Source organism: Dunckerocampus dactyliophorus, chromosome 2, assembly GCF_027744805.1.
Source record: "Dunckerocampus dactyliophorus isolate RoL2022-P2 chromosome 2, RoL_Ddac_1.1, whole genome shotgun sequence".
Taxonomy (NCBI): Eukaryota; Metazoa; Chordata; class Actinopteri; order Syngnathiformes; family Syngnathidae; genus Dunckerocampus; species Dunckerocampus dactyliophorus.
The window spans coordinates 45791410-45819064 of NC_072820.1; the positions used below are offsets into that span (position 1 = coordinate 45791410).

Here is a 27655-nt window from a genome sequence, read left to right on the forward strand (position 1 = left end):
TAAATCATCCATAGGTATGAATGTGAGTGTGATTGGTTGTTTGTTGATATGTGCCCCGCGATTGGCTTGTGACCAGTCCAGGGTGTACCCCAGCTCTCACCCAAAGTTAGCTGGGATAGGCTCCAGCATACCCGTGCGACCCTAGTGAGGATAAGCAGTATAGAAAATGAATGGATCAACTTTTGTAAATCATGTATAACCTTTTATTTAGTGTTTTTTTTCCCCCCCAGGACTTGCTCTTACATTCTCTCCTGTATGAAACCTGTATGCCTCACTTTTTCCACTTTGTTCTTTCCAGGCTCGGTACAGCTGGAAGTACGTTTCATGCCTGCCACCAACAAGTTTGAGGTTTCAGAGAATGGAAACCTGACTGTCAGCGGTAGGCAGCTTTGGTACCCACAGTGTTTTTGATTTTAGATATATTCAGATTTAGAGAGGTGTGAAAACGTTTTGCCCACTTCCTGATTTCTTTTTTTTTTTTTTTTGCTTGTTTGTCACACTTACGTAAATGTTTATGATCATCAAACAAATTTAAATATTAGTCAATGACAACACAACTGAACACAAAATGCAGTTTTTACGTGAAGCTTTTTATTATTAAGGGAGAAAAAAAATCCAAACCTACATGGCTCTGTGTGGGGAAAAAAAGTGATTGCTGGCGTAAAAGTAACGCTGCATTTCAGAAAAAGAACATCATACCAACAGTAAAATATGGTGGTGGTAGTGTGATGGTCTGGGGCTGTTTTGCTTCTTCAGGACCTGGAAGACTGTGATAAATAAAACACACCAGCAAGTCCACCTGTAAATGGCTGAAGAAAAACAAAATGAAGACTTTGGAGTGGCCTAGTCAAAGTCCTGACCTGAATCCTATTGAGATGCTGTGGCATGACCTTAAAAAGACGCTTCATGCTGGAAAACCCTCCAATGTGGCTGAATGACAACAATTCTGCAAAGACGAGCGGGCCAAAATTCCTCCACAGCGCTGTAAGAGACTCATTGCAAGTTATCACAAACGCTTGATTGCAGTTGTTGCTGCTAAGGGTGGCCCAACCACTTATTAGGTTTAGGGGGCAATCACTTTTTCACACAGGGCCATGTAGGTTTGGATTTTTTTCTCCCTTAATAATACAAAGTTTCATTTAAAAACTGCATTTTGTCTTCAGTTGTGTTGTCATTGACTAATATTTATTAGCTGATGATCTGAAACATTTAAGTGTGACAAACATGCAAAAAAAAAAAAGATCAGGAATGGGGCACCACTGTACCGCTTACACAAAACTCCTTTAAATATTCACATTTTCAATGCCATGCTTTTGATTATAAATGCATGTTGAAATGCAGTGTTTAATTTGTGTAAGTGTGTAATTTTCAGGCAAAGTAAGCGTAATGGAGGATGCCGCCCTTGAGTCGTTCCATAGTCAGTTAAGGCTGGGATCTCACAAAGACCACCACGACCCCAAATTGAAGCTCTTGGCACATGATGTCTACAAGGAACTGCGACTTCGTGGCTATGACTATGGCAAGACCTTCCAAGGCATCTTGGAAGCCAACAATGCAGGTATGTTTTTGTCCAGCTAGTGTAGGTTGTATTTTGTATCTAACATGTGTATGGCAAAAAAACTGCTTACCAAATGTCATGAACCTGTGTGCAGGAATGCGGCCATAGTACATTTTAGCATTGCAGCAATCTGCAATGAAATCTTCTTTATTGCAATACAGTCTCCCCTCGCCACACTTCACTCTATCACAGTTTTTCATGCTGTTTTGCGGTTGAAGACGGCCTATTAAAATTAAAAAAAATATGCATATTGAAGCAGATGTTACAAATTCTTGCCTAAATTAAGCTTTGTCAAGTATAAAAATGGCCAAATGAACTAAAATTAAGAAGGATTAAGAAGCCGCAAGCACCTGGCTTGATCTCACAGCAGGCACAATAGTAATAATAACATAATAATCATAATAATAACAACACGGGCTACAGTTGTGGTCGTAATCCAGCTAAAACTCAACTCTGAACCCTTGATGTCACTTCCTGTTCACACGTCCAGAAGGTATTTATCGCAACACACAGAAGCATGAGTCGTATTTATGTCTTAAATTATTTCCTCTAATTATTGGGTAATACAAATATAAAGATGACTATATGGATGTTATTTCATATTTAGAGGGCTCTAATGTTAAAAAACATATTTAGTAGGTTATAAACAGGTCTTCTATGCTCCAACTACGAAAATATGCCATTTATAAAGAAGGAATCCTACTTTGCTGAAATTCACTTGTCTGGAACCAATTAAGCTTTATTTAGCTTTGAAACTTTAATGGAAGACAGCAGACAATGCTGCCACCTACAGGACACAGGTTTCAACAGTGGTCAGTTTGGAGTGCCATTCTAAATATTGGTCAATATTAGTTATTTTGGCTTGAACTCAATTTACTATTTTCCTGGTATTCTGTATGACAGGAGACATTGGGATGCTGCAGTGGACAGGAAACTGGGTGACCTTCCTGGACACCATGCTACAGATGATTGTTGTCGGGCTCTCGGGCCGTAGTCTTCGCTTGCCAACCAGGATCCGCTCGGTCTGCATTGATCCTGCTGTCCATCTGGAAAAGGTCTGCAAGTATGCAGATGAAAAACAAGGTACGTGACACCTTTTCGACATGAACCAGGTGCTAATGCACTGGCACTTTCCTTTTCATTCTAGGGACAGTTGTCAAATCAACATTTATAAACATACAACCTGATTATTCAGGTACTGTAATGCCCCGGATACATTACCCAGATGTACTCAAAGATGAGAATAGCGATAACCATCTATTGAAAATGAGACCAAAAAGTGAGCTAGATGAGCAGGGGTGTCCAGCTTTTCCACCGAGGGATACATACAGAAAAATTGGAGGGTTACTTTGATACATTTTGTAAATTAACCTCTTAATCCCTGAGTTTGAGAAGCTTGCTTGAAAGACATATCCAAAATATTTTTTCTGTGCATGTACAAGGTCTACATGGATGATCTTGGTGGTTACTGTAAATGTGAAACTCTTAACGATAGGATAAGAGTGAATGAAGCTGGTTTAGCTGTGAAGGAATGGTACTTGTGCTGTTGGAAGGGCAGAGTGTTAGCATTCAAACGGTGGATAGTTTGACGCATTAGTGTTATGTTTTATGAAATTATTCACAACTGCTGTCTTGTTTTCCACATTTTCCCATTAAACGCTTGTGGTTTGAATTGTAATCTTCTTTTTTTTTTTTCTTTGTTTGCTTGGTTGAGGTTTAGCTGATGACATTTTGCACTGTTGGATCTCAAGTAGAGCTTCAAAATGCAAAAAGAATAAATGGAGTGAGACAATAACTTTTTGAGTAAGCAATTTATTGCAAACAAGTATTAAAGTGAAATAGGCTGATCAAAAGTTTAAGGTCATAGCTAAAAAAAAAACACAATAGAAATCAAATGTTCAGAAAAGGAGTCAGTAATGAGTAGCATCAACTGAAATATGGGCTGCCTGATGCTAGTGTTTCCAGGAGGCTAGTGGTTGGTGAAGATGGCTTCACGGAGGGCATCCACTGTCATGTCCATTTTTGTAAACATCCATTGCCATCCATCCCCAAATTGTGAATTTGAAGTGCATTGTGAAGTGCAGCGTTGTCCTGTTGAAAAAGCCAGTCATTACCACACAGACGAAGGCCTTCAGTCATGATGGATGCCACTTGCAACATCCAGATAGCCAGCAGCTGTTTGACGACCCTGCACAACCTGAAGCTCCATTGTTCCATTGAAGGAAAAAGCAGCCCAAATCATGATGGCGCTGAAATTCACTTCTATTTCTTCTTTTTGCATTTTGAAGCTCTTCTTAGAATTTCCTTAAGATCCAACAGTGCAAAACGTAAATGTGTGTTGTGTTGCGTAGCAGTTACCATAGCAACACAAATGCAGCCACCCTGCCCCCTGTCCTGGGGTCCAGCGCTTTTAAAAGAGTAACAATGCTAAAACCAATGCAAAGTAGGTCAATGTATGTTGAAGCTCTTTGAAGAAAACATTGACGTCTTAGCTTTTGTGTTATAGGTGATACTCTATCTTAATAATAATTAATGAATACAATTTTCAAAATATGCCAAGGGCCAATAAAAAAAAATGTTCAGAAAATGGCACCCGGGCCACACTGTGGACATCCCTGCCATAGCGTATACAAACGTGCATCTGCGGTGCATTCTGTTGCTGTATTTCATCTGACACCAGACCTGTCTATTGCAATTTTAATAGCTGTGTCGGTCCACCTCACCCGCTGCCTTGACAAAATCGCTGCCGGTGGAGTCCAGATCAGTGGTCTGCATGCAACTGTGGCACCACGTCGACAGCAGCAGCAGATCCCTCCCACCTTGGAGGAGTTCCTGTTTGTTCCCTACGTGGAGACAGAGTGCCTGACAGCCAACGGGAAACTTGTGGAGCAGCTGAGGCTTTGTAAAGGTACTGAAACCCAATTGCATACTGTCGTGAATCACATCACTTGAGTATCAAACATATAAATGTGTCCGATCCATTCTGTCCATAGGATTGATCCACAGGCTGCAGCAAAAGTTGGCTTCTCATGGTGTGAAGCTCTCCATCCCCGGTCTGCAGGGGGTGTCAGAAAGCCCTATGCCCAGCCCTGTGCCCTCTGAACCCGGTTTGGTGCGGTTACTGGCCCTGCTCTGTGACCTGGAGCTGAACGGCAACCTTTGTTCGGAGCTGGAGCAGAATGTGGAGAAGGAGAGGGCATGTCTGCTGCAAGACAGTCTGCTGCAGGGACTTCTGCACGACTCGGCCCTCAGACACTGTGTGGACACTGCCATGGAAAACAGCATGCCTGGCAAGATTAAAGTCGTAGAAGTAAGAAAGTGAACAAATTGGGCAAAACAGTCAAATGCAGCATTATGTAATTTTTTATTTTTTTTCTTCCCCCCATCATCAGGCACTTTCCAGTGATGGCCAGCTCTTTTCCCACATAATTCAACTGCTCAACATCCAGCCCATGTTACGTGTGGACTACATCGCTACAGCTGCCAATCAGGATCTTCTAGCTCCCCATCAGACCATTCTGGAGGAACTAGCGGTCACGTCAGCTCAGTGGGACCCGATGTTGGGCCCAGCCCCCGGAGGCACAGTTGGTGGGGCTGACCTGGTGGTTTGTAACCATGCATGGTGCCCGCTCAGGATGGACCCTGGACTCCTGGTAGCAAATCTCGCTTCTGGAGCCAGGCAAGGAGGGTTTGTTCTCCTCCACACTCTGCTGAAAGGGGAGACTCTTGGGGAAACGGTGAACTTTCTCTCCAGAGCAAATGAGAACTGTCAGCAAGGACTGCTCACACAGGTCAGTGGAGAACATGTTTGAATCCCTTCTTCGCAGACACTCTGAAGACCAGTTATTAACCTTTGACGCTGTTAAAAGACTGGTGTTACCCGCACTGCAGCAAGCCACTAATGTCCAGACGCTTGCACAGGTTGAAAGTTTTGTCTGACAGCGCCGCTGCAGGTTATAGTCCTTCAAAACAGCGTTTCAAAGTAAACACTTTGGGTTCCTCACTGCATTTCTGGTAAATGCATCTTTGTAGTCCAGTTGCTGTTAAAGGTCCAGCTTTAAAAAAAAAAAAAAAAAAAGAGGTGATAGACTTTGCTGGTCGATCACAAGAACATTTGAAAAAAATGTATTTTCACATCAGTGCCCTCCCCTCCCTGAGAACGACCAAGAGGCACGTTTTGTCCACTGAACACGCCCGTACGCCTCGCCGTTATCCAGGCAGCAACTCGCAAGCACCCACAAGGAACCCAGTCCCCAAAACCCGGCCGGAGGTACACTAGTACACCGGCTCGCTTTGTACACCGACTGGCCCCCCGCCCTAGCAAAAAGGTCGAGCGAGAGAGGGAGGAAGTGACAGAGTGCTTGCAGCAATGTGCCTGCGCACACAACAGTAATTGCATGTTAATAGGGCTCAAAATCTGCCTTTGCTACCTCAAAGTTAGGGCACAAATATACAGTCACTCCATAGACGTGCACCTCCAAAAAAGCCGCGACGACGCCGCTCGTTAAGGGCTGACTGTCGTAGTGCTTTGACCAGCCCCTCTCTCCTCAATCAGCATCGCTCGCCCAATACACTGAGCCAATAAGCCATATGAGAGTTCTGGCTTGCTGGTTTGCTTGAGTCGATGCCACAAGGCCAACCCCGACCAAGAGCCAAAAAAGTAGTGGCGTAGGGGTGCCCAAAGTGCTGCTCAAGGGCCATCTGTGGCACGTGGCTCATTTGTCATTGCATCACTGCAGAAACCAAATAAAATTTAAAAAAGAGCAAAGATTATAAAAAATACTTCAATGAGAAAAAGCTGAAAATGTTGAAACCAACAATCAATAATAACACAAAGCACATATTGCATATATTTGCATGTATGTATAGCTGCAGATGTAGTCTATATACTGTATATACATATAAACACACACCCTTGTTGGGGGGGTAGATCTTGAGCAGGTTCACAGCCGAAGGTTTGTGACCACTGGTTTACATCCTAGGTTCCCAAAGTGGGGTCCGCATACCCCCAGGGGTACAGAAAGGAGACAGAGCGTGAAGCTGTTCATTGCTCTGTGTGCATTATATGAACAAATAAGTGTGATGATTAGTTTGTGCATTAAGAGTGTTTCATCTTGAAGATTTCATCTATATTGGTGTTCCAATCCCTGCACGGCGCAGCGGTGAAAACTGAGTGGGGATTCCCCCAGAAAATGAGGCTGTATCGCTGGTTGTATGTATTTTTCTACTTCGGATACTGCTCTATCATCATTGTTAAACTTTCCCTTATGTGAATACCAGGCATGCGTGAGTGACCCATTAGGTGACAGGTGTGTCATGTGGTTACGTCAGTGTATCTATTCACTGCGGCACACGTAGCTGTGCCTTGTGTATTACTTGTGTATTACATGCCTTGTTTTCACTCAGTTATCTGTATTTACTAATCCCGCACAGTGTGGACACGGCTTTTTTTTCAATCTGCCAAAAAGAAAAATCCAACAACCTTTCCCAGTGGGCAGGGCCAGAGCCAGTTGGCCTCATCATTATTGGAGATGAGGCCCACCACAGTTGTTATTGCTGTTTTTTACAACTTTTTCTTGTTCAACTACAATTGTTTTCACTTAATATTTGAACTTTATTCTTGTAAAATTACTGCTGATTTTTCAATTTTTGCTGCTGTTGTTTTTCTTTGTTAGTTTTCTTGTTGAATTATATTTTTGCAAAGTGTCACAAATGGCCCCCGGGCCACACTTTGGACACCCCTGCTATAGCATTTCTATTCTATCTTTTATTGAAGTTTTCTTCTCACTGCATTTCCCTGTTAATAACAATGTGGAAAAGTGACAAGAATGGTATTACTGCATGTCAATATGTGCATGCGGTGATGATATGGTGGTATTTTTTCCTTGCTCTCATTTAGGCCGAGTGGAAGAAGGTGTTTTTTGAGGCTTCACTCACCCTGGTGGCCATCAGGAAGTCCTTTTACGGCTCTGTGCTCTTTCTTTGTCGCTGTCGGGCCCCCGTTGTAGAGCCAGTTATGCTTGCTGTAGACAGTGCTGACTACCAGTGGGTGGAAACACTCAAGGTTTGTTTGTGCCGTATCTTCCTCTGTGTGATTTTGTCTGTAGTGTCCTACCATAACATTATTATTATTTTTTTTTTTGCTTTGTGGTTCTTGGGACAGGCAAGACTGGCTGAGCCCTCAGACTCTCCCTTGTGGTTGACAGCTTCTCAGGCCCACTGCGGTGTTGTGGGAATGGTCAACTGTCTGCGGCAAGAACCAGGTGGCAACCGAATACGGTAGGGCATCACCACTATCATTAAGCTAGAGTGTTCCCCCAGGGTATACATATTTGGGGTCGCAGGTGGGAGCATCGAGACAAACACTCACATACATGCACCCGTGCACCCGAGCCAGCTTGAATGCGTTTGCTCCTCCACAGGTACATTTGAGGTTCTTTGCACAAAATAGTTAGACCAAATGATCATAACATACGTTCTATTGAAGTAATAAACAGGAGCTGTGTATCCGTGTAATGGATCGTTACGACAGAGCTGACAACTCTCGGATTCTGAGGAAGACTCGTGGAAATAGCCCAGGAGGAGGTTGACGAGGAGGTGGTCGATCAACAATCTCTTTAATGAAACGAGCAGGCTACTTCCAGCTGCAGCCATGCCAGAAGAACATGTGCATGTGTCTCATTCCCTGTATACACACACACACACGCCAGCTGCTCCTCCTTTTTGCTTGCTTTTCTTGCACTCATTCAACCTCTCACACATTTCGGAAATTCAAACTTGTCATCGGTAGGGATGCTCCGAGCAGGGTTTAATGCTGCCGATCATCCAGGACTGAAATCGGCTAATACCGATCACATGGATTAGTTATACATTTTCCAATTTATTTATAATGCTGTTGGATAATAATATAATGCTAATAATGCTATTGTTAATAGTGCTATTGGGGAAAAGTCCGGACCAATTCCAAGGTCCCTTGACTGCCAGGGGGCCCATACGAGGAATCGCATCTAGATGCACAGGTTCAGGTTAGGGCTGTCAAAATTAGCGCCTTTTACAGCGGTAAGTAATTTATTTAATTAATTACGTTAAATGTTTTAGCGTAATTCATGCATACGCATCATGGCAAGCCACACCTCTCTGTTATGACGACAGATGGAGGCACAGCGTAGCTCACCACAGAGTCTGCCGCTCTTTTATGACTTTATTCTGCCCTGAACACATCAACAGGGCAATTCCAACACCATATATGTATCTCCATCTCACAAACACGTCTCTAGTCCAGAACAACCCTTGCTCATTGTCACTCGACTGCCGAGAGATGGATTCATGGACACTTCGAACATCACAATAACATCTTCATCATGTGTATATGTGTGGTCTAAAAGAACAGAAAGACAAAGAAAAACAAGAAGTGGATATTCCTATGTGGGACTACAATTTGCTGCATTTAAGTATGCTCGGAAATCCCAGAAAATATACTCAAAACATGTGAATTCAACTTAAGTTACGTTGTGTCTTTGAATGCAACCCCCCATTGCTCATACGGTTAAAGTGTCATGCAAATGTTCTGCTCCTAGAAACTAGTGTGAGGTAAATAGATTTTCAGATGTGTGTACTATCTTTTAGCTTGATTTAAACGTTCCGTTAATTTGGAGCTGTTAGTACACACAAATATATTATAATGCCGTCCTGTCTTTTATCTTTCTTTCAATAAAATACAGTAAAAATGGGCGTACTTCAGACACAGTTGCAAATGGTGATTAATCACGGTTAATTTGAAAACTGATTAATCCGGTTAAAATGTTTAATCATTTGACAGCTCTTGTTAAGATACACGATATATATTAAAAACAACGATTCGATATAGTGTACAAACGAAACAATTCAATGGTTACATGTGTTGATGTGGACAATCTTAGATTGTAAAATAAAGAACCCAGTTCTATAAAAGTGGCATTCTTACAGTATTTTCAAATGTGTAAAAGAGCACATCGTATCTCCAAGCATGCTGTAAGGCAGGGGTCCCCAACCACCGGGCCGCGGGAAACATTCAGGCACAATGATATTGGAAAGAAGAAAAAAAGAAAAACACACTTAAAAAATAAAATAATTAGTAATTAACTACATTACATTTTATGGAAACGGATATTCATTTTGGGCCATTTTTTCATAAAAAAAATAAAATACAGTTACAAATCCCAAAGTTTTTCCATGTTTAATGCGAGCGGCGACTCGCCCCCTTTTGTTCGACAGTCCTTGAACTCCAGGCTCGTACTGGTGGATGATGGCTCTGTATTCATTTTGTGCTTTTAAGTTGATGTTGTTCCTGTCATGGTGGCAGGGCAGGGGGGGTTCGCAGCTCTGTGTTTGCAGCTCTGCTATGACTGTATCACGCAGCATCTTTTGAAAATGTTTGCATTTCATCCTTTTCGTTCTCCAGCTGTGCATTTGTGTCAAATCTTGACGGCTCGTCAGACGCACCAATCCTCCAGCTGGACCATCCATCCATGCAGTCGGTGCTGGACGGGGACCTTGTCATGAACGTATTCCGAGATGGGCACTGGGGTGTCTTCAGACACCAGCGCATAACTCTTGGTATGACTTGTCACTATGAAAGGATTTTCTTCATCACTGACACTGATACTGTATACAGTGGGGGAAATCATTCTGATGTGATTGCAAAAACATCTTTGGGTTTTTGTCATTTCTAGACGCAAATGAAGAGTTGACAGAGCAAGCCTACGTCAATGTGTTGACTCGGGGTGACCTCTCGTCCTTGCGCTGGATTGCCTCACCGCTGCGTCACTTCGTACCCAGCAACCCCAACGTGCAGCTGTGTCGTGTCTATTACAGCTCGCTCAACTTCCGAGATATAATGCTCGCCACGGGCAAGCTACCGCCTGACGCTATCCCAGGTGTGTCTCTCATAGTCGTGTACAATGAACGATACGATGACAAGTGAGAGTGGTCACATTGTAACTTGAGTTTGGAAAACTATTCACCTAATGTTTAGGGGACCTAGCTCTGCAGCAGTGCATGCTGGGCATGGAGTTCTCTGGTTCTGACCCCAACGGTCGGCGTGTAATGGGACTGCTGCCCGCCAAAGGCTTGGCAACATGTGTGGATGCGGACAGAAGATTCCTCTGGGATGTCCCCACTAACTGGTAACTGTCACATGTTGTGTGCAAGAGCACTGTACTGTGCTCTACATTTACAACCACTTCCTGACTTATAATGATAAAATAATATGAACCTCTGCTATATGAGCAATCGTTAGCTGTTTTAATAACAAGCATGCAGTCGTAATGAAAATATCAATTAAAAACAACATATGCAGCTTGAACTTCATGATACAAAAATGTGAGCAGTTTTTGTCAGTGTCTGATTGGCTGTATGTAAACATCTCTTCTGACCTCAAGGACTCTAGAGCAGGCTGCCTCGGTGCCCGTCGTCTATGCCACAGCGTACTACTCCCTCGTGGTTCGGGGCAGGCTCCGCCCTGGAGAGAGTGTACTCATCCACTCGGGATCAGGAGGTGTTGGGCAGGCCGCCATCGCCATTGCCCTCAGCAAAAACTGCAAAGTCTTCACAACAGTTGGTCAGTCAGTTTGATCCCCATATACTTGCTGTCAGTAGTTGTGAAATATAACTTTCTGTGTTTTAATGTCTTGGTGTCATACTTGAATGTGATCATTTCATTTCAATTAGAGCCAAGTGCATGTGCAGCAAAATTGCATGTTGCTTTATTCCTTTCATGTTTGTTGTAGGCTCAGCAGAGAAGCGGGTCTACCTGCAGGAGAGGTTCCCCACGCTATCAGCAGAGTCCTTTGCTAATTCTAGAGACACGTCCTTTGAACAGCACATCCTACTCCACACTCAAGGCAAAGGTCTGTATGTTTAAGACGCCCTCTTAAAATGTGATCAAGACCTCATTGAGCTTACTTACGTCTTGTGACTGAAATGCTGTTGTCTACTAAGTTGTGTAGTGTTAATCTGACAGATATTTACTGGAACATCAGCTGCCGATTGTGACCACTTTGGTGTATGTACTTTCAGGTGTGGAGGTGGTGCTGAACTCTCTGGCCGAGGAGAAGCTTCAAGCGAGTATTCGCTGTCTGGCACGACATGGCCGATTCCTGGAGATTGGCAAATACGACCTGTCCAACAACTCCCCTCTTGGTCAGTAGGAAGCCAGATAGCTACTCAGGCTTACACTTAAAAGAAAAAAAAACATTCTAGTAGGTACAGACCAGGGCTAATTTTATCTGGTGGCCTGCAGGCCAAATCCAGCCCATTGATGACATTAGACTGCCCCTCCAGTTCAAGCAGAGCAGGGGTGTCCAAAGTGCCACCCAGGTGCCACTTGTGGTGCCCATGCCACCTTGTAAAAATTAAATTACTATTTAAAAAAAAAAAAAAGAGCCAAAAGGGATGCAGAGGACACATTTGCAATGTTGATAACGCAACACTGACATGCTGTTTGTTTTTATAAAATCTATTTATATAAAACGTCTTTGGATATTAGAATGATTTTAGCCTTTTTTACAAAATGAAAAATACTATCTTTTGATTTTTCAGTGACCAGCCCACGGTGGAAAATGTTTGGACACCCCTGATTGTCTTTTAGCACTAGGTCCTTAACAACAGCAGAGCACTCCTGTCATACAGAGCAGTGGTCCCCAACCTTTTTTGACCCACGGACCAGCTTGTGTTCCCACAAATCTCCCGCGGACTGGGGGGGGGGTAATAGGGGGTAATAGAGATTATTCCACCGCTGTTTGACGTATGCGGTAAAAGGCAGTGCGCTAGCATCAATTAACTTGAGACAAATGTGCACATTATCACTCAATAAGTCATCAAAACTTACCTTTATGCATTCCCACATAGTATCAGCATTTGACACCAAATATTAGGTGAAAGAAAAATTGTAAAAATACAGTAGTAGTCTATCTTTGTGGCATGAGATTAAGTTAGCACACGCACAATGGACGTAACAGAGAGAATCCGACCACTTTTCAAAATAAAACATTAAAAAAAATGAAATAATGGAAATTATTTTTTCTTTCTGTGCGGCCCGGTACCAAATGACCCACGGCCCGGTACCGGGCCATGACCCAGGGGTTGGGGACCACTGATATAGAGGATCTTTGACTAGTGTAGGGGTGTCATTTGCGGCCTGCAGCTACTTTTTTTTTTTTTTAATTGGCACATTCTGAAAACATAATAATAACATAAAGAAAACAGGGGAAACAATGCAAAAATTGAAAAAATCTGTAATTTTACAAGAATAAAATCTAAATATGAAGACAAAAAAGTTCTGAGGAGAAAAGTCAGAAATGTACGAGTAAACGTAATATTATGAGATAAAATAACATCATTTTAGTTGCATAAAGTTGAATAAAAGTCATAATTACGAGAAATTAAAAAAAAGAATAAACAACAACAAGAATTAAAGTCAAGCTACTAAGAGAAAAATGTTGTCATCTAACGAGAAAAAGAGAATAACATAATATTATGACGAAAAATAACATTATTTTAGTAGCATAAAGTTGAAAAACAAAGTAAAGTTGTAGTTTTTTGAAAATTAAGTTGCGAAAAAATAAGATTCCGGTAATAACGTCAAAATATTGTGAGAATAAAGTCATAATATTGACCATAGGTAAAGTCATACTATATAAAATTTACAAGAAAAAAGTTTGAAGTAGTTGGGATAAAAAACAGCATTAATGAAGAAAACAGCTGTAATTTTTAAATACTTTGAATAAAGTCAGAATATGAAGAGAAAAAAGAGAAAAAGTTGCAATTTTAGAAGTATAAGCTCATAATAGGAGGAAAACTAAAGTTCTTTTAGCAACATTGGATTGAAATAAAGTCCAGCCCTTCTGGTTCCAAATCCCTTGCTGTGCATTGAGGTGAGTCTGGCTATATCTAGCCGGAACTCGCACACCAGCTCAGGCTCCTTCCCCACCAGAGAGGGTGCATTCCACATCCAAAGAGCTAGCTGCTATAGCCGAGGACCGGACCGCCAAGGTCCCTACATCCAGCTGCCACCCATCTCACTCTGCACTCCTTTGAAATCCTTCCCCAATTGAAGGAGTTTTAAGTACCTCCGGGTCTTGTTCACGAGTGAGGGAAGGATGGAACACGAGATTGACAGGCGGATCGGTGTGCCGTCTGCAGTGATGCAGACTCATCAGTCCGTTGTGGTGAAGAGGGAGCCGAGCTGAAAGGCAAAGCTTTCGATTTACCGGTCGATCTACGTTCCTACCCTCACCTATGGTCATGAGCTTCGGCTAGTGACCCAAAGGGCAAGATCGCGGGTACAAGCGGCCGAAATGCGTTTTTTCTGTATGGTGGCTGGGCTCTCCCTTAGAGATAAGGTGAGAAGCACTGTCATCCGGGAGAAACTCTTGAGTAGAACTGCTGCTCCTTGGCATTGAGAGGAGCCAGATGAGGTGGCTCAGGCATCTGGTCAGGATGCCTCCGGGACGCCTCCCTGAGGAGGTGTTCAGGACATGGCATCGGGGAAGACGCAGCACACGTTTGAGAGACTATGTCTCTCAACTGGCCTGGGAACGCCTCGGGATCCGCCAGGAGGAGCTGGACGAAGTGGCCGGGGAGAGGGAAGTCTGGGCTTCCCTGCTTGGGCTGCAGCCCCCGCGACCCGATCTCAGATCAGCGGTGAAATTGAAATTTTAAATCAAAACATTACTTTTTTCATAGTCATATTATTATGAGAATCAAAAGAATATAAAGTGGTCATTTTTGGAAAATTGGGGAAAAATTAGAATATTATTGGAATAAACTGAAAATATCATGGGAATAAAGTCATATCACGAGACAATTATTTAAGAATGTGGTTGAAATATTTGGAAAATTTAAAACAACAACAACAACAGTGAGGGGGAAAAAAAAGAGTAAAAAGTGAAGATGTTACTAATAGGCTTTTTCACCAATATCACAAAGTTGAGGTGTAGTTTTTTTTCTTGAAACATATAGAACTTCTTCACATATCTTCGTGTTGCTTTTCAAAATATCAACGTCACATCCTTTTATGTTTCACTGTGTGGCCCAGGGCGATACTCTCTGCAAATGGCCCATGAAACCTGCTAAAAAAAATCCCAATCTTTAGCTTATTTGAGTTTTTTTTCGAAAAAGTAATGCAATAATTACTTTCTCTGATAACTAATTACATTTATGAAGGAGTAATTCCATAACTAATTCAGTGATTTTTATGGAAAAATAACTCCAATTACTTTTACTTACTAAGTAATTAGCCGATCACTGATAAATATTGCTTTTGTTGTCATTTCTGTGTGATGGTTTGGACTGAATGACGTTATGTATGACTGTAGTACCAGTGGGTGAGGTGAAAACAAAATAAGAATAACGGTGAAGGGAGACGGCCCCGAGAATAATTGAGTTGAATATAGCTGGTGCAGACTGTCTTGTGTTCATTCACTGGTGTCAACTGTGATTTCATTGTCTGTACAGGCATGGCTCTATTCCTAAAAAATGTCGCATTCCATGGCATTTTGCTGGATGCTCTCTTTGAAGAAGGAAACCGTGAATGGGAGGAAGTGTCTGCGCTGCTGAAGGAGGGCATTGCAGGAGGCGTTGTCCAGCCTCTGAAGACCACTGTGTTCCAAAGGGACCAAGTGGAGGAGGCGTTCAGATACATGGCTCAGGGCAAACACATTGGCAAGGTCCTCCTGCAGGTCAGTCACGCCTTTGACACACATTTTACAATTTGCTACATATACTGTATCTTGTTGTACCCCCAAATATTACTTGTATATACAGTGAGGGAAATAATTTGTTGATGTAGAAGAACCCCTGTATTTGATAATTTCACTGAAATAAATACATTCTATCCCCTACCACTATCAAACAAATATCTTGCTTTGAAAAAAGTACTAAAGAACTAATTAACACCAATAATGTTCTAAAAAGAAGGATACTAATACTATAGTCTAGCTGGACGCATCATTTGACCAACTGGTCTTTTCACACAGGTGTGTCGTGAGAACACTGGTGCATCGCTCCAGTCCGCTGCCCCTTTAAGGCTTCCAGCGCTGTGTCGCACCTACTGCCTCCCTTCCCACTCCTATATCATCACTGGGGGACTTGGGGGCTTTGGCCTCGAGCTTGCTCAGTGGCTGACGGAAAAAGGAGCCAGAAAATTGGTGCTTACTTCCAGATCTGGAATCAGGAATGGTAAGGCGTGATCAGAAAGCTGAGGTGTTTAATAGTAGTCACTGACTTAAAACCTGTACAGCTACAAAAAAGAAATACGGTAAATTCCGTTGTATAAGCCGCACCCATCAGTTTTAGAGCAAAAAAAAACAGATTTGTACATGTATAAGCAACACCGGTGTATAGGCCGCATGTGTCCACGTCATAAAATGGCATATTGTGGCGTGCACGAGTCCGTGAGGATCAGGCAGCTCTTTGACAATCATGAGCTATGAAAAAACCCAGGACGAGTTTGTCAACCCATTTTCAATGGCAGATTATTAATCAATATAACAGTCTGACTCGCGGTGTCATCTTACAAACATTAAAGTCATCACACAGAAACTTAACACTCAAAAGGTACCTGGGAAATACGAGTTAAAATTAACAAACAGCAGCTATTTTAACATCTACCCATAATGCATTACTGCCAGAAGAGCAGTTCATTGGAGGACAAGCAGCGCTGCAATGCTGCCTCTGTCCACCAGAGGGAAGGCTGACGTCATTGCAGCGCCTCAATGAATGTGTTGCTCAGACACAATGGATTATGGGACAACCTTTAAGAGTTTTGAACTCATAAAGGTACATGTTTGTTGTGTGTTAAGTTGCTGTGTGATGAATTTAGTGTTGTTAGTAAACTGTTCTTAGTAAGATGACACAGTGAGTCTGACTGTTATGTTGTTATACTGTTACATATAATGACCTTCTGCGTTGTCCAGTTGGTTGACAAGCTTGTTGTGAGTGCACTGATAGCTCGTGATTGGCTCCTGCCAAAAGAAAGCTACACTTTTCTCACTGGCTCGCAAGCGGCACAGTATTTAAACAATTAGTTGTAGTTTTGAAGTAAAGGAGATGTCACAAGATTAGAATTTAGAAATAAATAAATAAATTAGCCGCACCGCTGTATATGCCGCAGGGTTCAATGTTTAAGAAAAAAGTAGCGGCTTATATACCGGAATTTACGGTACCTCCAATAAAGATCAAAGGTGCTTTTTTTTTCTTTTTAAACTAAAAATAGCTGTTTTTGTTTCCAGCCATTTTTATCCAACATCAACTTTCTTGGCGGTCTATTTTCCTTATTATAAACTTTTTAAACGCAAAGCATCCCGGTACTGATGGGCTGTGTCTTGGTTGCTGTGGTAGCTGTTCAGTATCAATAAGCACATGTCCAGTCACTAGAAGATAGTAAGCTAAAAGCTAAACATAACTTATTGTCAGGAAACCGAAGACAACGCCATCAAACAACCATCAAAGTTTCCCTTTAAATTTGATGCCAAGATCACCCATGTAGACCAGGGGTGCCCATTATGTCGATCGCAATCGACCGGTAGCACTTTTGACCTTGATATCAGATATCATTTTTGTAGGGTAATAAATTCAGCCTGAAATTCAGCAGTATTCTCTTGGTGATGCTGCGTTCTCCTCCCATTTGAACACTTGTTAGGTTACCAGGCAAAGCGTGTGCGTGAGTGGCAGAATCAGAATGTGGACGTTTTGGTGTCCACCAGTGACGTCAGCACACTGGAGGGAGCGGAGAAGCTCATCGCTGAGGCCCGCAGGCTGGGCACAGTGGGCGGGGTCTTCCACCTTGCCATGGTAATACACACATCAGTCCTGATATCAACCCTGCAGGTTGGCTTAGTTTTCTTCCACATGCGCTGATTTCATGTTGGTGGCTTCAGGTCAAGTCAGTTGTTAGTACAATGGGATTTGCTGCTTTTTACATACAGCGGGTCCTGTAGTTTCGTTCCTACGACAGCAATGTAAGACTAGTTGTGGTGTAATTCGGTACTTGCGCCTACATTAACACCTAAGTCACTCACACTGTACACAGAACACATGCAGGACATATACAATACAGAATACATTAATAAAAAAAGAACAATTCCTTACATTCGTCTGTCTTGCACACTGGAAGGGGCATTGCAAAAGAGGGAGAGACAGCCTTAGTGGGCGGAGGAAGTCTCAATAACGACACCACTTTATCACTGTCCGTTTAATTTTGCATGTTCAGAGATACCATCTTAATCCTTGATGATGGTCGCGGCGTTGGAGCGGGCATGCAGCCAATGCTGATTGTGTCTAATTTCACTTCCCTTTTCACTTTCCTTTGACGCACCGCCATCAGAAGACTCTGCCTCACTCTCGGGAGACATAATGAAGGGGGAATAAAGTTAACTAAAAAGAACAAAAGTGACGTCCTTCCTCAGTGTAGCGATGTGCGACTACGTATTCTGTGCACGTAGCTAGTTCTCTTTCTTTTTGTACAGTATTAATAATTTATGGGTAGTGTGCATACACAACCACGAAATGTCAGAACACAAGGATCGCCTGTATATTTAAAAAAATGTACAGTAATCCCTGGTTTATCTCAGTTAATTGGTTCCAGACCCGACCACGATAAGTGAATTTTCTCGCAGTAGGGTCCTTATTTATACTGTAAATCAAATATTCTCATAGTTAAGAGCATAGAAAGCCTGTTTACAAACTTCTAAATATGTTTTTTAACATTAGTAGAGCCCTCTAGACATGAAATAACACCCCTATAGTCACCCCAATTCACTATATTACCCAATATATTAGATGTATTCTGAGAAAATAAGCCATTTAAGACATAAATAAGACTCGTGTGTGCGTGTGCTGCGATAAATGTTTTCCGAACGTGCGGACAGGAAGGGATGTCGGGGATTCACAGTTGTGTTTTTTGCCAGTGTTCTTTTAATGCCTTAAACTTTGTTTGCATTTTAGTTCATTTATCCATTTTTAAGCTTTGAAATGCTTAATTTAGGCCAAGAACATGTAAAATGTGCTTTTTTTAACTAATAGGCCATAATCAGTCATGAAACAACGTTCAGTTGTTAATACATTTTTGAAAAACAGGATAGAGTGAGGGCGTGATGTTCGAACCATGAAGTGGCAAGGGGCAACTGTGCATTCAGAGTGTCAAAAGTACAGTGAATTTGAGTCTGAGGACGTATTTTTAATATGTATCTCAAATCTGTAAGGAGTTTTGGTCTGTTCGATCCCTAGAAAGGCAGCATTTTTGTGTGTTTTTAATGTTTTAAATGGAGTCTCTCTATAAAATACAACATGTGGTGCTTACACCAAACCAAATAAACACACAGAGCTGGCAGCAGAGTAACCAGGGAGCTGCTCGGTCAATTTTATTTCCTATCAAGCGATGGATGAATCTTTGTTTTTATACTCGTCCCTTCTTGATTCTCATTCCTGCAGGTGTTGAAGGATGGCATGTTGGAGAATCTGACTCCTCAGCACTTCACTGCTGTGAACAACCCTAAATATGATGGCACCATAAACTTGGACAAGTGAGACACGCGGTTCAATCCTCCTTTTAGTTTGAAAAACTCGATACACACTCTGTTTCTTTCTTCAGAGTCACAAGAAATTCCTGTCCAGAACTGGCTTACTTCGTGGCATTCTCCTCGGTCAGCTGCGGCCGTGGCAACGCCGGGCAAAGTAACTATGGTTACGCAAACTCTGCCATGGAGCGCTTGTGCGAGAAGCGGCGCCACGACGGCCTGCCCGGGCTTGCAATCCAATGGGGCGCCATCGGTGATGTGGGCGTGGTGCTGGAGACCATGGGCGGCAATGACGCAGTGATTGGCGGCACACTACCGCAGCGCATCGCATCTTGCCTGGACGTGCTCGACCACTTCCTGTGCCAGCAGAGGCCAGTGATGTCCAGCTTTGTGCTGGCAGAGCGCACGGTTGTAAAGACTGAGGTGGGAAGCCAGAAGGACTTGGTGGAAGCTGTAGCTCACATTCTGGGTAATATTTACATTCTAACCATGTTTTACACTTAGTGTACATGTATTACTTATGTTTAGTGTCAGTTTGTCTTATTAAATGTGTTCATTGAGCATTTACTGTACCGTTCTCCCTTTAGGTGTGCGGGATGTCAACAGCCTAAATGCTGATTCCTCACTGGCTGACTTGGGCCTGGACTCCTTGATGGGTGTGGAGGTCCGCCAGACTCTGGAGCGTGACTATGATATAGTTATGGCCATGAGAGAGATTCGGCAGCTGTCCATCAACAAGCTGCGTGAACTGTCCCATAAGAAGCCGGAAGGATCAAACGGTATTGATTTGTATTCGACAATAGAGTATTAGGGCCACATTGAGATTTCGAAATTAAAGTCTCAAATTTAGGAGAAAAAAGTTATACATTTACGAGAATGAAGGCGTAAATTAATGAGAATTAAGTTGTAAATTGACAAGAAAAAAAGTCATACATTTACGAAAAAAAAAGGTAATAAATTTACAAGAATGAAGGTGTAAATGAATAAGAATTAAGTTGTAAATTAACAAGAGAAAAAGTCATACATTTACGAGAATTCATACATGTAGTGGAATAAAGTTGTCAATTTACGAGAAAAAAGTCATACATTTACGAAAAAAAAAAAGGTAATACATTTACAAGAATGAAGGTGTAAATGAATGAGAATTAAGTTGTAAATTAACAAGAGAAAAAGTCATACATTTACGGGGAAAAAAAGTCGTAAATTTACAAGGAAAAACTCATAAATTTACCAGAATGAAGGTGTAAATTAATGACAATGAAGTTGTAAATGAACAAGAAAAAAAAGTCATACATTTACGAGAAAGTCATACATTTACCGCAATAAAGTTGTAAATGTACTAGAAAAAACTTGTAAATTCACGAGAAAAAAGTCGTACATTTCCGAGAAAAAAAGATCATAAATTTACGATAAAAAGTCATACAATTACCAAAATAAAGTTGTAAATTCACAAGAAAAAAGTCGTACATTTACGAGAAAAAAGTCATACATTTAGGAGAATGAAAGCGTAAATTAATGAGAATGACGTTGTAAATTAACAAGAAAAAAAAGTCATACATTTATGAGAAAGTCATACAACTACCAGAATAAAGTTGTAAATTCACAAGAAAAAAGTCGTACATTTACGAGAAAAAAAGATAAATTTACAAGAATGAAGGCGTAAATTAATGAGAATTAAGTTGTAAATTAACAAGAGAAAAAGTCATAAATTTACGGCAAAAAAGTCATACATTCACCAGAATAAAGTTTTAAATTTACAAGAAAAAAGTCGTAAATTTACAAGAAAAAAAGATTTATGCAAAAAAAAAAAAAAAAAGTGCATTTAGGACAATAAAGTTGTACATTCATGAGAAAAAAGTCGCAATATCCAGAACTTCCCGATCAAGTCGTAATATTACAAGAATAAAGTCGTAAATTTACAAGAATAAAGTGGAAATATTACGTGTCATCACGTCATACTGTATGTGAGTATCAGAGGAAAACAAGAGCATAGCTCTTCAGGAAGGAGGGAAACGTCCTCTTGCTTCAGGCAAGCTTGTATTCATAACGTGGCAGCAAAACAGAGCAGTTGAATACAGATTAGCAAGTCTTGCCATTGCCCTTCTCACTTCCGCCCCTTCTACATGCCAAAGGTCACATAAGTTCCCCCTTTTCATGGAGCGATGTCGGTAACATAAATTTAAGAGGTTTCTTCTCGTAAATGTACGACTTTATTCTTTTAAATAATGAGACCACTTAGTTATCACTGTCCATTTCATAGGCACATGTCATTTTGCATGTTCAGAGATACCATCTTAATCCTTGACGATGGTCGCGGCGTTGGAGCGGGCATGCAGCCAAAGCTGATTGTGTCTAATTTCACTTCACTTTTCACTTTCACCGCCATCAGAAGACTCTGCCTCACGCTCGGGAGACATAATGAAGGGGGGGGATAAAGTTAACTGAAAAGAACGAAAGTGACGTCCTTCCTCAGAGTAGCGATGTGCGACTTTGTATTCTGTGCACGTAGCCAGATCTTTTTCTTTTTGGACAGTATTAATAATTTATGGGTAGTGTGCATACACAACCACAAAATGTTTTTTTACGACTTTTTGAATGTACTACTTTGTTCTTTTAAATTTACAATTGAATTCTCAAAGTTTTACAAGTTTATTCTCAAAATTATTATTTTAATACTCCGTTGTAACAGGCATTGCCTGAGACAGCTATGAAACGGGAGGACTTATGTGACCTTTGGCCTTGGGCCAAGGTAATATTACGACTTTTTTGCTAGTAAATTTACGACTTTTAGTCTCATAAATTAACGACTTCATTCTCTAAATCTCAGATTACTTTTTTTTTCAATGTGGCCCTCATACTCCGTTGTAGTATCATAACTGTTTATTGAAGATTTTACTAACACTTTTGAATTTCTGTGTTCCACAGTTAAAAAGGACGTCATCCGCACATTGTCAGAATCCAATCTGACGCAGCTACTCGTCAACCCGGACGGCCCCACGGTGACGCCTCTCAACAATGTGCAGAGCCAGGAGAGGCCACTGTTCCTCGTCCATCCCATTGAGGGCTCTGTTTCTGCTTTTAAGACACTTGCCTCCAAGCTCAGCCTGCCTTGCTATGGCTTGCAATGCACCAAAGGTATTGTCACAATTTGTGCATTTCCGAACTTACACCGAGTTCACACGGAAAATGACGGCGAAATACAGTGCACTGCCAGTATCAAAGTGGCCAAAACGGTGAGTGCGCATTGATGGACTTGCCACCCTCAACAGTGGCCATCTTGACTATGTAGCACAGTCACAGCCACAGAGTGAAAAATGAAAAGATGCAAGGGCCACTTTGATATTTAGTAGATATGCCAAGAAGTTGTATATACTTAAACAGCAAAATGTGAAAACGGTGGGGAAAAAAGGTGAAAATTTCTGCAAGTATTAGTATCAACTTCGGTTTTTGGTCTATTTTTCCCCATTTTTTCTTGTGGGTTTTTTTGTAATTTTCCAAATATTTCAATTTCCTTCTGAAATAATCTATCAATTTTCTTATTATTATATTAACGACTTTGTTGCCATCATATTTTGACTTTATTCCCATAATATAACCTTTTCCCCAACCTAATTTTCCAAAAATTACAACTTTGCTTTTTGTTTGTCATAACATTCTGACTTCAAAAATGTCGTTTTCTTTCATATTTCAACTCTATGCTCCTAAAATATTTTTCCTGATAAAATTAATGTTTTTTCTCGTAAAATTGTGACTTTTTTTTCTCATTGGAATACAACTTTTTTTTCCTCTTAATATTTTGACTTTATTCGTGGAAAATCACAGCTGTTTTTTCCATTTCTGCTGTTTTGTTTTTTTTTTAATTCCAACTACGGTATTGTATATTGTTTTTTCCTCCTAATATTGTGACTTTATTATTATTCCCATAATGTTTTGACATTATTCCCATCTTGTAACTTTTTGCCCAACCAAATTTTCCCAAAATTACAACTTTATTTTGTTTTGTTTGTTCCTAAAAGGATTCCAAGTAAAAAAACAAAACAAAACAAAAAACACTTATTCTCATAAAATTGCGACTTTATTCTTGTTAAATTACTGCTGCTTTTTCCATTTTTGCTGTTGTTTTTTTTTTTCCTTTTTAGTTGTCATGTTGAATTACACGCCCCTCCAAAAGTTAAACCTGCAATCCTGTTACCAAACTTGAAACGAATATGCCGCGGGTCAATTGAAAATCAGGTGTATGGCCCCCAGGCCGTACTTTGGACACCCCTGACGTAGCGGAAGGGAAGGGATGAACTCCGATGGTTGCAATTCACCATAAAAATGGAGCGAATAAGAGAATGTGTGTAAATATTGCAAAATAACTGCAAAATAGTTATTTGTGGTAAGTGTGCAACATCGGTACTTGATTTGGGACAGCATTCCACTGTCAAAAGCCACGCCCTCAAGAACTAAGTACCTGTTGAAGGATGTTGATGGAAGTATTCCATTTGAGACACAGCCTAAAAGGAAGACAGCAAGCAGTATTTACTGACAAATAAGGTTTACGCTCCAATACATGCCTGTTCCCATCTCCTGTCGGTTTGCCAAATTGCAATGTGTAATTTGTTGCTCCCGTCCTTTCCTAGCTGCTCCTTTGGACAGCATCCAGTCTCTGGCGGCGTACTACGTGGACTGCATCAGACAGGTTCAGCCAGACGGGCTGTATCGAATTGCCGGCTACTCGTTTGGTGCCTGTGTGGCGTTTGAAATGTGCTCCCAGCTGCAGAACCAGAAATTGGCTGTGGAGAATCTCTTTCTGTTTGATGGATCACACTCATACGTGGCAGCCTATACACAGGTTAGTGATGCATAGACGCTGATGCAATCCACAGTGTGAATTTGTTCTGGTCAAGATTTAAGATGAACAGTTTAACAGCTGGGACAGAACATCAAAGCAAGGCAGGAGGATGCAGTGAAAAGTGATCATTCTTAAGCATACCACAAAAGAGGTAGGAGCAATAGTCAGCTATACGATGAAGAAACATGTTGGCCGTCTCAAAACGCTGTCCAGGAAGCAGCTGCTCTCTGTGACTGTACAGTGGGAGTTGTGCAGAAGGAAGCAGAATAAATGGGGTGTAAAGGAATCCTGAGGAACGATCCGGCGTCTTCCTGCTCCAGTTGCTGCACTTAAAAGCACCACGAATTGCAGAGGGGTTGCAGGCGTGCCTCGTTGTTCCGCCCATCACCGGAAGTCATGCGGTCTGGGGAGGAAACAGGAAATCCCAACAATAAAAGCATGCAAATCTGTTTGTGGATGACTAGCACCTGTATTACAGACAATCGAACAATGTCGTGGAACTTACTTTTCTTTTTTTTATATTTTTATTGAATTTTGGTGTACAAAAGGTGTACACAATGTATGGACTGTTTGGACAGAGAACAACAAAAAAAGTCCCCCAAATAAATTTTAAACAACCAAAAAAAAACTCAAAGCAAGCCACACACAGCCAAAAAGACAGAAGCCTAAATTAAATTGTGCGTTCCCACGAAAGACCAACCAGCAGTCAGAAGTCCGGTTTCAATCTAAGAGGATAAAACAATTAAATGTAAGACAACAAATAAATAAATGAACAAAACACCAGGTGACAATAAATGGACAAGAAGTTGTGGAAATGCACTAAGATGGCTCTCCCATACATGATGAAATCTTTCTTGTGCCTTCGAGATTGAGTAGTGTATTTTCTCTCAATTTAAGCAGGCCATGACATCTCTCAACCAGTGAGTGTGGGTAGGCGGGGGCGGCATCCTTCCACCTTAACAGAACTGCCCGTCTGGCCAAGAGAGAAGTGAGGGACAAACTATGTCGTTTTGTGGGGGGATCAAACAACGCAAGTCAGGTTCGCCTGTAGTGCCAAACAGCACTTTTAAAGTGTTGGGTTGCAAATGAAAATTGACAATCAGGGAAAGATGTCATGAAGCTATATAAGGATCCCAAATGCAGAGAGTGACACTTGAAGGTTAACAAAGGTTTTAATGTACAACAGAGGGTAGTGACAAGAAGAAAACGCGGTAAGAGAGTCCAACAAAAACACACAGGCTGAGCCTAGCAGAAATAACAAAGTACACGCCGCCTATAATAGTGTGCAGGTGTGTGCAGGTAGCTCCGCCTCAGCCGTCTTGGTGGCAACTGCAAGATACAGCAGACAGGCGGCAGCAAAAGGACAGACACAGAATGTGACAAAAGAGTTTGAAAGACTTCCTGCCAAAACGTCTTGGTTTTAGACATGTGAGTCCTGTGTACGTGTTAGTGAGAGAGGTTTGTCTTATGCCCAGAAGTTTGTTATAAATACCGTAGTAGAGATGAACACCTTTATGTGATGCTTGTAAGTCAAGAAGTGCATCAACAATGGGCCTCATTCACGAACATCTTCTTAAAAGTCTTCTTAAGAAGTGTACTTAAGAAGTCGTGGGTTGGAAACTGCGCCACATTCACGACACGTTCTTAAGTAGGGATAATCGTTCGCACCGGTGTTCTTAGGTTGATGAATGCCAACGGGGATGCACGTGCATGTGAGGCCTAATTTGCATAGGTCACCGGCTATTATTTCCTATATAAGGGCAAAAATGTGCCGTGTGCAACCGGCAGCGAGAGGCTAAGATGCCAAAGCGCAAGGGCAAGACTGAGGTGCATCTGGACAACTTCAATTCTATAGAAATAGAGGTGCTTTTACAAGGAGTGAGCGAACACAAGACCACCTTATTTTCACGTGTATCCACCGGTCATCAGGCCATCCAAAAAGAGTCAGCATGGAGCACCATTGCAGGAAACATAAATGCCGTTTCCACGGAGAAACGCGCCACCGCACAGGTTAAAAAGAAGTGGTTTGACTTAAAATCAGAGTCCAAAAAAAAAAGATTGCACTGCACCAGAGGGATCTGGAGGAAACGGGAGGTGGGCCATCAATCAGAAACCAAACCATTTCGGAAACTCTAGAAAATATTTACACAATCATGATGGAAAAATAAAGTCAAAATACATAGTTTGTGTGTGACAATTTATTTTTTCTGTGGTTACATTTGATTAGACGCTGCCTAATTAATACAGTACAGCAGCCCCGTGCTCTGGCTCAAGACGTGGCTGGGAGCGCATGTCGTTATCTGGGGGTGCTACGTGCGCAATAGGCACACCACGTTTCATTACGGTGTTATTCTGTTCTTGCACACCTGCAAGAACAGAGAATCAATTATTTATCCAGTTGACCAAATAAAACATATTTGCAATGGAGAATTCCTGGATTAATGAGAGCCTTCACAAAGAATCAGAATGTTTGCCTCTTATTTTTTTGCCATTCCAAAGCATAAATAAACTAAAACCTAATATTAAATACTACAAAACCTACCTTTTCTGGTTTGTAGAGCAGCCTTCCACCTGCGGTGTCCAAACACATCCAGCGTCCCTTGAGTATACCGATGGTGCGCTCCATGCAGGAGCGTGTACGTGTGTGCTTTTGGTTGTACATTTGTTCTTGTGGGGTCTGCGGATTATTCAATGGTGTCATGAGCCAAGGTGCCAGGGCATAGCCTTGATCACCTGTAAAATAAGTTAATGGCCACATAACAACATGCAAAAGGCAAGAAATTAACATTTTATGCACCGATTAACCATCCGTCGCATGCTGCGCCATGACTCAGGCGCATTCCAACGGAGGAATTTCGGAAAATGTAGGAGTCGTGTGTACCTCCAGGGAAACTTGCAACAACATTCAGAATCTTGTTGCAAATCTGAGATTATTTGGATATTAATTGAGTGATACCGTTTGCAATTGAGGTAGGGAAATGGATGAATGAATTGGGATTTGAATATATATTTATCGATGGAGTATATTTTAGTTGTTTTGATGATAAATAATTGTTGGGATATTTTATTGGCACTACATTTTTTGGGATCAGGTTGCAAAGTCCATCATGAGGGCGATTGCGCATTGAAAGTGCAAGCTTTATTTGTGCATAAGAGTCCTCCTGAGCGTTTGTAGAATTTGTTCTTAGATCTAAGAACTGTGAGTTGAGAACACATTTCGTGAATGCCAAAAATCTTCGTAAGAAGGTTTTACAAACACGTGTTCGTAAGAACGTTTCATGAATGAGGCCCATTGTTTGTAAATCTGGTAACTGACTGAGGATAAAGTGCCTAACTTGGAAGTACCTAAAAAGATGATAGTTTTCCATTAGTTGCTGAAATGATATGAACGTATTATTAATGAAAAGGTCCTGAACACATGCTGTGCCTAGTGTCCGCCACTCCCGGAACCCTAGCTCCGGCAGGTAGGGTTGAAAGATAGGTTGTCTGAGATGGGGTTAGAAAGGCAGAAAGCCAGGAAACCAAAACGCGTCCTGATCTGGGCCCACACCCTCAACGTATGCCAGAGCACTGGTTTATCAATATGCTTTTAGGCGGAAAATGGAGCGCTGATCCAAGTAGTGCAAGTAGTGAATAGACATGTTTTTAGCCATATCTAACTCCATCTCCACCCATGTGGGGCAGTCAGGACGATGCTGATAATAC

General features: G+C 41.6%; 1 protein-coding gene across 3 annotated transcripts in view; it reads left to right on the plus strand.

The window, feature by feature from the left end:
* The window catches only part of fasn (fatty acid synthase), an 80449-nt gene that overhangs the window by 36555 nt on the left and 16239 nt on the right, over positions 1–27655 (plus strand). For all 3 annotated transcript variants that reach the window (XR_008566298.1, XR_008566282.1, XM_054754018.1), the window contains exons 18-39: positions 299–379; positions 1373–1558; positions 2462–2641; positions 4263–4466; positions 4552–4868; positions 4951–5349; positions 7458–7622; positions 7722–7837; positions 9999–10153; positions 10270–10473; positions 10572–10722; positions 10978–11156; positions 11326–11445; positions 11615–11737; positions 15053–15276; positions 15574–15775; positions 17238–17389; positions 19028–19119; positions 19188–19582; positions 19701–19892; positions 22039–22248; positions 23739–23950. Coding sequence is in view for 1 of the 3 variants with exons in the window: in XM_054754018.1 (XP_054609993.1) it covers positions 299–379; positions 1373–1558; positions 2462–2641; positions 4263–4466; positions 4552–4868; positions 4951–5349; positions 7458–7622; positions 7722–7837; positions 9999–10153; positions 10270–10473; positions 10572–10722; positions 10978–11156; positions 11326–11445; positions 11615–11737; positions 15053–15276; positions 15574–15775; positions 17238–17389; positions 19028–19119; positions 19188–19582; positions 19701–19892; positions 22039–22248; positions 23739–23950 (4259 nt within the window). In the remaining 2 variants the exon portion in view is untranslated. The remainder of the gene's footprint in view (positions 1–298; positions 380–1372; positions 1559–2461; positions 2642–4262; positions 4467–4551; positions 4869–4950; positions 5350–7457; positions 7623–7721; positions 7838–9998; positions 10154–10269; positions 10474–10571; positions 10723–10977; positions 11157–11325; positions 11446–11614; positions 11738–15052; positions 15277–15573; positions 15776–17237; positions 17390–19027; positions 19120–19187; positions 19583–19700; positions 19893–22038; positions 22249–23738; positions 23951–27655) is intronic.